This window comes from Macrobrachium rosenbergii, chromosome 33, assembly GCF_040412425.1.
Source record: "Macrobrachium rosenbergii isolate ZJJX-2024 chromosome 33, ASM4041242v1, whole genome shotgun sequence".
Classification (NCBI taxonomy): Eukaryota; Metazoa; Arthropoda; class Malacostraca; order Decapoda; family Palaemonidae; genus Macrobrachium; species Macrobrachium rosenbergii.
The window spans coordinates 14,204,273-14,214,882 of record NC_089773.1 but is presented as its reverse complement, the minus strand read 5'-3'; the positions used below and the strand labels follow the sequence as shown (position 1 = coordinate 14,214,882).

Genomic DNA, 10,610 nt, shown 5'->3' with positions numbered 1-10,610 from the left:
AATAATAATAATAATATAAGATAAAATATGAATTTCTACATATATATATATATATATATATATATATATATATATATATATATATATATATATATATATATATACATTATTATATATATATATATATATATATATGTATAATATATATATATTTATATTAATAATAATATATAATTATAATATATAATGTATAATATATATTTATTAATAATAATAATAATAATAATACTATTATGATTATGATTATTATTATTATTATTATTATTATTATTATTATTATTATTATTATTATTATTATATTTGTGAACTGATATACAAAAAATTCCAGAATTAGAACAATGAGAGAGAGAGAGAGTGAGAGAGAGAGAGAGAGAGAGAGCAACCTTCACTAACCATCCGCGCCCGCGCGCGCGCTCGGTATTCCAATCCGAACGCCCGCAAGAAAGCGGAGACATAGACTCGTCAGGCCTAGATCGCCTCATTTCCCGGCAACGACGAACCGCACTGGCGGCCATCTTTCCACTCCCGCGATCGGAAATCTTTAATAGGATCCCGAGGCCTCAAATCCTACTCCTCCTCCGGCTCCCGTTCCTTCAGTCCTCGCCTTCGGAAGGCATCCTTGCGGGTCCTTCGTTCCTTCGTTCCTTCCAAGCGCTTATTGGAACTCGATACTCATCAACCTTGAGGCAAGACACATATCATTCGCTCGTGCTTATCTATCTTTCCGCCATCTTGGAGAGATGATGCCTGACCCCCGGGTTAAATAGGAATGATGGCGCGTTGTCTGTTTCTCCTCTCGTTTCTGTTTAGTCTTCTTCTTCTTCTTCTTCTTCTTCTTCTTCTTCTTCTTCTTCTTCTTCTTCTTCTTCTTCTTCTTCCTGTCCTTATACAGAGGACAGTAGGTCCTTTCAAAGGATCAGGAATGAATTTGGGACAGTTTATATATAAGAAATCATTTTTGTTTCTCCAGTCACAAATAAACTTGAAAATACAAATTTCTTTTTTTTTTTTATGTTGACCCTTACTACCCTGTGGGGGTAGTAACTCAGTGCACCCCATGTGGTGCACTGTAGGCATTATTAAAGGGGATTCACAGGGCCTCTTCACCCCCTAGCTGATGCAAATCACTTTTTAGCCTTTTATTCTACCTCCAATCTTGCTGTCCAGCCCCTCTGACAACTACTCCTCCATGCAACTGTGAGGTTTTATCTTGGTGTTCAACCACTCCGGTTAACTAGGCACTGAGAGAGAGAGAGAGAGAGAGAGAGAGAGAGAGAGAGAGAGAGAGAGAGAGAGAGAGAGAGAGCATTATTCATCTGCCCTCAGATTACACAAAACGAAAGCAGATAGAAATGTAAAAAAATTATTATTATTATTATTATTATTATTATTATTATTATTATTATTATTATTATTATTATTATTATTATTATTATTGTCAAGCCACTTAGACTTTCCTTTTCCCAGTCGTAATCCAGATTTGTCCAATGACACTTGAGAGAGAAAGGCTAAGAGCCCCCACAGGACTATTTTGATCTGATATCATCTCTCTCTCTCTCTCTCTCTCTCTCTCTCTCTCTCTCTCAATCCCCAGACACACACTCCACCTTACCTGCGAGGACCCTACACACAATTAGGCTTAATTATCTAAAGTTCAAGTGCTCACCTCTTCAGATATTTCAGGTATATTATTTGTGGGACTATTATAGGTTGGGTTTCGGGCTAGTTTTTATTATTATTATTATTATTATTATTATTATTATTATTATTATTATTATTATTATTATTATTATTATTATTATTATTATTATTATAACAGTCTGCATCTTATTTTTATATATTATCTTTAAACTAAATTTTCTTAATCAAAATTTTCAATTTTCCATCACCTGAAGACAGTGATATATATATATATATATATATATATATATATATATATATATATATATATATATATATATATATATATATATATATATATATATATAAATATTATACAAATATTTATTTATATATATTAATGTATGCCAACCACTCCTACTCTGGAAATTCATTTGCAAAAACAGAACGAACTGCATAATTTCATTGAATGGATGAATTCAGATTAAAAGCTCTTGCAATATTTTTGTGCAATCAGACTTTATTAAAAAAATAAAAAACAAATATATAAAATTTTAGGCAGAACAGATATTGCAACGGCAAAAATAAATTGCTATCAATCCTGAGGTTTATTGCAATATTTTGCAGCTATATAGAGTTCACTGACGTTCAGTTACTTGCACGCGATCGATTCATGGGCGGAGAGATTTATATAGGTCCATTTTCTGATGTATTTGGTAGTTAGATGACTGTGGTGGAAGTTAGCTCGGGTGGAGAAAGGTGTAGGTCTCGCAGCTTCATCCTGAAAAGGATTTTTGACACTCAGGACTTTTAATTAAACTATACTAATATTTGATAGTGGATCTCTCTCTCTCTCTCTCTCTCTCTCTCTCTCTCTCTCTCTCTCTCTCTCTCTCTCTCTCTCTCTCTTCCATGGTTCAAAATGAAGTATGTAATTTTTATACAGATAAAAGTCATTGCTATTTGGTACTCTTGTAAATCTCTCTCTCTCTCTCTCTCTCTCTCTCTCTCTCTCTCTCTCTCTCTCTCCATGGTTCAAAATGAAGTATGTAATTTTTTATACAGATAAAAGTCATTGCTATTTGGTACTCTTGTAAATCTCTCTCTCTCGCTCTCTCTCTCTCTCTCTCTCTCTCTCTCTCTCTCTCTCTCTCTCTCTCTCTCTCTCTCTCTCTCTCTCTCTCTCTCTGTGATGTGACATTCTCTCGGTGAGACGTAATCGTTCATGGTCTGGATAATCTACCCGATAATACGCGTCTTACATACAATTAGCGAATGAAATATAGCTAAAAGTGTTCGTGAACTATCGGTGATTAGCTTAATATCAGATTAGAGCGAAAAACCGTCTAATAAGTTGTCTACGAGTGAATTAATAAAATCAGAAAATCATGGAGGAATCAGCCAACAGTGGCAAAGGTGGCGAAATCTAGCTTGCATCGGTGATATTCAATACGATGAATTGGCAGGAAGGGAACTTGGTTTGCTGATCATGGAGATTAATTGCAGCATTGACCAAAAGATGTGAAATCATTCACAGACATATTGAAAGGATACGATCCTTCAAGCTGGAGCAAATCTGTAGAAAATATAATGAAAATAATAGAAGAGATACCAATGAAAGTTCAAGTTATCAAAAGACTTATAAAGAAAATCTACAAAAATCAACACATTCCATCAAAGAAAATAAGTACGGTGGAATTAGTGAATATATTGATTGATTCAATAGGCAAACGGATGCCTAAAGCATGTAAACTATGTAGAGTGTGGTATAGCATTGTAAATCCACAAAACCTGATTAGGAAATGCTATGCTTGCCACATACCGACACACCCGTCATGTGCTGAAATTGAGCAAAATAGAAATAAGGACACAAAAATATTTTGCTCAACATGTCTAGTATGGATAGACAAGTTCATTAAATCAAGACTTAATGTACAGATTGTGGAGGATGAAGAAGATGAAGAAGATGAAGAAGAAGGAAGAAGAGGAAAATAGAGAAGAAAATAAGACTGAAGAGAGAGAAAAGATTAATGAAAACAAAGAACAGGATAATAGTATGGATGCAGAGAAACTCATAGATTCTACATATGAGGCAATACAGCAACATACATATGAAGAAATAAATTATGACCTGATAAATCAAAATAAAAATCCCAAAGAGGTTGTACCCGGATCTCCATACTGAGGGGAATGAACAAGAAAAAAAAAGAAAAGAAAGACACAGTATGCACCCTTTTTGAAAAGAGGGAATTGCAGGTTTGGTGAAAGATGTTATTACAAACATCCCAAGATATGTCACAATTATGAGATCTATGGCAAATGTGCATATCTAGATGGCTATGAAGAGGAATGCAGAGATCTACATCCAAAAATATGTAGAAACTGGAAAGAAGGAAATGGATGTAGGTTTAATAAGAAATGTAGGTACATGCATCCTGTAGCCATGAAAGACCAAAATCAAAATAAAAAAATCAAATACATATAAAAACCAAGGAAAAAATGAAACAAATAAAGAAAAAACAAAGATCATGTGATGAAGGCAAAAAGCAAGCCAACAACACATTATGAAAAGTCAGCACCACGATATGAGCCATCAGCACCTAGATATAGCACAAGGAACAAGCAATGTATCTATGATGCAGGGGATGGTGCAGATATGGAGATAAGTGCAGGTTTATGCACAAAGTGAATAAATATGAAGCTGGAAGAACAAATATAATGGAAAAGTTGGATTTTTTAATGTACGAATTTCTGGAAATGAAAAAAGATCAACATATCAGAACAGGAAAGAGACATGGGAAAATCCTTATTATTACCCATATTAGATAATGGAGATAATATGCAAACAATCATAGTGATGAACGCAGGGTCTAGTTTCGAGTAACTCAAAAGAAAGATAGAGTTCTTAGAAGAACTAACCCAAAATGAAAAAATAGAAATATTGAATATAAGTGAAACCTGGTATTCCCAAGAGACTGGTAATGATGACCAGATAAAGGGTTTCCAAACTTATAGATCAGATAGGAAAAATAGAAATCAAGGGGGAACTGCGATATATGGGAGAGATGCCAATCAAGGAAAAATCTGTGAGAAATATAGTAACACAGAATGTGAATTAATAGCGGTAGAATTTGAATCTGAAAAATTAGTGAACATTGTAATATATAGACCCCTAATACTAAAGAGTTTGACATAATAATTGAAAAATTGGATGAAATATGTAGAAATCACAAGGACTGGACTATACTCCTAACGGAGACTTTAACTTTCCTTTTGTAGAATGGAAAGAACGAATAGGAGACTGTGGTTGTATTTATACATATAAAAAAGAGAGCAATAGTAGTGCAGAAGATAAGAGGCAATTTGAAAAGCTATTAGATATGCTACTAGAACATAACATTCAGCAAATAAATCACCTACCAACAAGAAAGGATAATATTTTAGACCTAGTATTTGTGAATGAGGTGAACTATGTTAAAGAAATAATAGTATATAACACGAGTATTTCGGACCATAATGTCATAGAACTAACAGTCCGTTCCAGAACATACGAAAACAAAGAAAAGCAAGAGACGAAAAAATGGGAAGGATATGGAAAATACAATTTCTATAGTAAGAATATAAATTGGTCAAAAATAAATGAAGAATTAAACAAAGAATGGGAAAACATATTTGTAAGTGATGATATACAGGTAAATACCGATATATTATATAAAATATTAGAGGAAATAGTGGAAAATATATACCGAAGAAAAAAAAGTAAGCATCAGTCACGAATTCCAAGAGACAGAAGGATCTTGTTCCAGAAAATTAGAAAGTGGAAAAAGCTCTTGCAAAGAAAAGAATGCATGGAAAGTGATGGAACTAAAAAGTAAGATAGAAAATGCAGAACAAAAGATTATACAATCAAAAGAAAATGAAAAATGGAACCTAGAAGAAATGACACTACAAAATATCAAGCAAAACCCTAAAATTTTTTATTCATATGCAAAAAGATGAATAAAATAAGAGTAGAAATAGGCCCTCTAAGAATTGAAGGGCGATTAACGAATGAAAAAAGGAAATATGTAACATATTAGCAGAAAGATATAAGAGTGAATTTACACCTAGAATTGACAATGAAGATAATGATACAGAAATAAGAGATGAAAATACTGAATACTTATCAGATATAGATATTACAGAAGCCGATATTGTGCAGGCTATTAATGAAATTAAAAATGGATCAGCAGCAGGACCAGATGGAGTACCTGCCATATTGTTAAAGAAAGTGGTTCATTCAATCGCAAAGCCGCTAGCAATATTATTAAGGCAAAGTATAGATACAGGCAAGATTTATGATGAGCATAAATTAGCATATATTACTCCTACTTTCAAAAGTGGTTCAAGACTAGAGGCAAGTAATTATAGGCCTGTGAGTCTGACATCTCATATTATGAAAGTATATGAAAGGGTAATGAAAAAAATATAATGAAACATTTAATGAAAAATAGATTGTTCAATATAGGACAACATGGTTTTGTACCCGGAAAAAGTACACAAACCCAACTGTTAGTCCACCATGAAAGCATATATAAAAATATGATAAATGAAAAGATACAGATGTGGTTTACCTAGACTTTGCAAAAGCTTTTGACAAGGTAGATCATAATATATTAGCGAAAAAAATTAGAAAACATAACATTGTTGACAAAGTAGGAAGATGGATAAAAGAATTTTTGCAAAATAGAAAACAGATAGTGATTGCAAAATGATGAGAAATCGGATGAAGCTACGGTAATATCCGGTGTACCACAGGGTACGGTGTTAGCTGCATTGCTGTTTGTGATTATGATTGCAGACATAGACAGTAATGTTAAGGACTCAGTAGTAAGAAGTTTCGCAGATGACACAAGAATAAGTAGAGAAATTGCTTGTGATGAAGATAGGAACTCGCTACAAAGAGACCTAAACAAAATATATAAATGGGCAGAGATAAATAGGATGGTATTTAACTCTGATAAATTTGAATCAATGAACTATGGTGATAAAGTAGGAATGCTATATGCATATAAAGGACCTAATAATGAGACAATCACAAACAAGGAAGCAGTTAAAGACCTTGGTGTGATGTTGAATAGGAATATGTTATGCAATGATCAAATAGCAATTCTATTGGCAAAATGCAAAGCAAAAATGGGAATGTTGTTCCGGCACTTCAAAACTAGAAAAGCTGAACACATGATTATGCTTTATAAAACGTACGTACGTAGTCCACTTGAATATTGCAATATAATATGGTACCCACACTACCAAAAGGATATTGCACAAATAGAGAGTGTACAAAGGTCATTTACAGCTAGAATAGAAGAAGTTAAGGACCTTGACTACTGGGAAAGACTACAATTCTTAAATTTATATAGTCTTGAAAGGAGAAGAGAACGCTACATGGTAATTCAAGCATGGAAACAGATAGAAGGAATTACCGAAAACATCATGGAACTAAAATTATCAAAAAGAGCAAGCAGAGGTAGATTAATAGTGCCAAAAAACTATACCAGGAAAATTAAGGAAAGCACACAGGACATTAATCCACCACGCACCAGCATCGATAATGCAGCGTCTATTCAATGCGCTACCAGCTCATCTGAGGAACATAACAGGAGTGAGCGTAGATGTGTTTAAGAATAAGCTCGACAAATATCTAAGATGCATCCCAGACCATCCAAGACTGGAAGATGCAAAATATACCGGAAGATGCGTTAGCAACTCTCTGGTAGACATCAAAGGTGCCTCACACTGAGGGACCTGGGGCAACCTGAACGAATTGTAAGGTCTGTAAGGTAAGGTAAGGTGGTTCTAAATGTCTGAATGATGTATGTAATTTTTAGACACAAAACTTGTTGCTATTTGGCACTCTTGTAAACTCTTATAAACCTTTCTCTCTCTCTCTCTCTCTCTCTCTCTCTCTCTCTCTGTACCGTCCTCTGGGAACTCAATCCCTGTTTGCAATTCAAATTAAGGGACCTTTTTGCCGCCTCATGCAGCGAAGTTGTCTAATTTCTGTTTGTCAACTCCAATTTTACTTTCGTATCCGAAGTTGACAGTCCGAGAGAGAGAGAGAGAGAGAGAGAGAGAGAGAGAGAGAGAGAGAGAGAGAGAGAGAGAGAGAAGGTTTATAAGAGTACCATATAGCAATGACTTTTAGGTGTATAAAAATTTACGTACTTCATTTAGAACCAGAGAGAGAGAGAGAGAGAGAGAGAGAGAGAGCTATATATAATAATTATAATCTCCCATTTGTAGTGGCATCGAGAGTCAGTTGGTTCCTTCCTAAATAACTTTAGATCCAAATGGTTTTGGGGACAGAATTTTTTTTTTTCTCTCTCTCTCTCTCTCTCTCTCTCTCTCTCTCTCTCTCTCTCTCTCTCTCTCTCTCTCTCTCTCTCTGTGTGTGTGTTAAATTAAAAGGATTTAATAGATTCTAACAAACATTCAACTCCAAATTAAACTAAACTGTCTTGCAGAATTTCATCCGTGTCTCTCCTAAAATATTAATATTAATTGCCAACAACGAGGACCAGTTTCAGCTAAATTCCCTTACGATTCTACAGATAAGACTTCCATAAAATATATAAAATACCTTTGAATAAAACCCAGCAAGTATTTTTTTAAAATAAAAATTTAAGAAATATCTTTCACAAAACCCAGGAAGTATTTTTAATATAAAATTTAAAAAAATATCTTTTACAAAACAGCAAATTTTTAAGAATTAAATGAGAAAATCTTTTAGAAAACAGCAAATATTTTTTCAAATAAAATAAAAAAATCTTTTACAAAACCCAGCAAATATTTTTTTTTAATAAAATAGAAAAAATTTTTTACAAAACCCAGAAACACATTTTTAATAAACATTATCCTCCATTGCGGAAATGACGTCACAATCTTGGCTTATCTACTCCCTACCCCACCTCCATCATATCATGTTATTAGGATGGAATTACACCTCCCACCCTCCCCTCCCCTCTCCCCCCAAAAAACCCCACCGTTACCTTGGTGTATTCATTAGGGTAGGCAAGATTACCATAGCATTGTCTTGCAATGTCTCGTCTATCAAATAAAAAAAAAAATTGGGTGGGATTCTCGTATGAATATATATTATTTCTTGGGAGAAATTCCGTTATGTGGAATGAGGTACGGTGAGAGAGAGAGAGAGAGAGAGAGAGAGAGAGAGAGAGAGAGAGAGAGAGAGAGAGAGAGACAGGCAGACAGATTAGATATCTTTACAAACACATATTTATTGAAAATATATTTCAACAATTTCAAAATGAGAGAGAGAGAGAGAGAGAGAGAGAGAGAGAGAGAGAGAGAGAGAGACGACTGCTGGTGTTCTGGCAGAGAGCTGCTTCCCTTTTGGACGGTACGTACCCCGAGGGAACAATAAAGGGAAACATAAAAAAATAGAAAGGGGGGAGAGAGACAGAGAGAGAGAGAGAGAGAGAGAGAGAGAGAGAGGAAGATAATGGTTTATGAATCGTATTTGCTTTCTTTCTGAGTGTCAGAATTTTTCTGTCTTGAGAAAGTAGCCTCAAGAACTTTTACTTTACGTGCCCTTAGAAAGTGTGACGCCAAAGGACCCATTCGATATTCAGTAAGTTTCTGGAATACTCCCATTGCTTACGGATTCCCTGAATATTTGAAATAAAAACATTAAAAAATAATTATTTAAGCTAAGCAGTTTGTTATTACTTTCGAAGAGAAAGTTATGAACACATAATTTTTCCTAAAGAGAAAGTGTCTCTCTCTCTCTCTCTCTCTCTCTCTCTCTCTCTCTCTCTCTCTCTCTCTCTCTCTCTCTCTCTCTCTCTCTCTCTCCAAGATAACCAAAGTTCTATTCCAAAATTCTTATATTTTATTTTTATTTTATTTCTCTCTCTCTCTCTCTCTCTCTCTCTCTCTCTCTCTCTCTCTCTCTCTCTCTCTCTCTCTGCCTAAAAAGTTCTATTCCAGAGTGTTGATATTTATTTTATTCTGCCTAAAAAGTTCTATTCCAAAATGTTGATATTTATTTTATTCCATTCTCTCTCTCTCTCTCTCTCTCTCTCTCTCTCTCTCTCTCTCTCTCTCTCTCTCTCTCTCTCTCTCTCTCTCTGTCTCCCAAACCTCATGACTGAAATGTTTCATTATTTCATTTTTATTCCATTTTCTCTCTCTCTCTCTCTCTCTCTCTCTCTCTCTCTCTCTCTCTCTCTCTCTCTCTGTTCCTAAAATTCTATTCCAAAGTGTTTACATCATTTCATTTTTATTTCATTTTCTTTCATTTCCTTCTCTGACAAGCTCTGTTGGGGAGGTTATTGCTTGTTAATGTTTCAGAAGTACACAGGGGGGTGGTGAGTGCTTACGTGGTGTGTATATAAGTGTGTGTATATGTGTACGCGTTATACACATACGCGTGTGTATGTATATATAATATATATATCATACATATATAAATATATATATATATATATATATATATATATATATATATATATATAAAGAAAGAGAGAGAGAGAGAGAGACAGAGACAGAGACAGAGACAGAGACAGAGACAGAGACAGAGACAGAGACAGAGAGAGAGAGAGAGAGAGAGAGAGAGAGAGAGAGAGAGAGAGCCAAGCCAAGCCACGCCACGCAGCTTCCACCCCTGTAATCTTATAGGGCAAGATAGGGCATATTTGCTGTTATATTATTCATAGGCCAGTTGTGACAACACACCTACCTATTTCTGGCAATGTCCGGTTCTGTAATATCAAAGTCCTCGGGTTTTCAGCCTCGGGTTTGAAGAGACCCGGGAAAGAGCACCCGGTGAAGAGACCCGGTAGAGAGACCCAGTAAGAGGCCCCAACACAATTATAAAAAGTAAATCGTGTTTTTGAGATTGTGACATGTATTGAAGGTGAGACGCCATTTTGATTTTGACGTTTCTCTCTCTCTCTCTCTCTCTCTATTTTGATGTTCGTGTTTTTGGT

General features: G+C 34.7%; 1 protein-coding gene across 1 annotated transcript in view; it reads right to left on the bottom strand.

Annotated features, from left to right (window-relative positions):
* Positions 1-712: 712 nt before the first annotated feature.
* The window catches only part of LOC136855787 (uncharacterized), a 52,337-nt gene continuing 42,439 nt past the window's right edge, over positions 713-10,610 (bottom strand). Inside the window, exon 3 of the mRNA XM_067133144.1 lies at positions 713-905. Coding sequence (XP_066989245.1) covers positions 713-905 — 193 coding nt within the window. The remainder of the gene's footprint in view (positions 906-10,610) is intronic.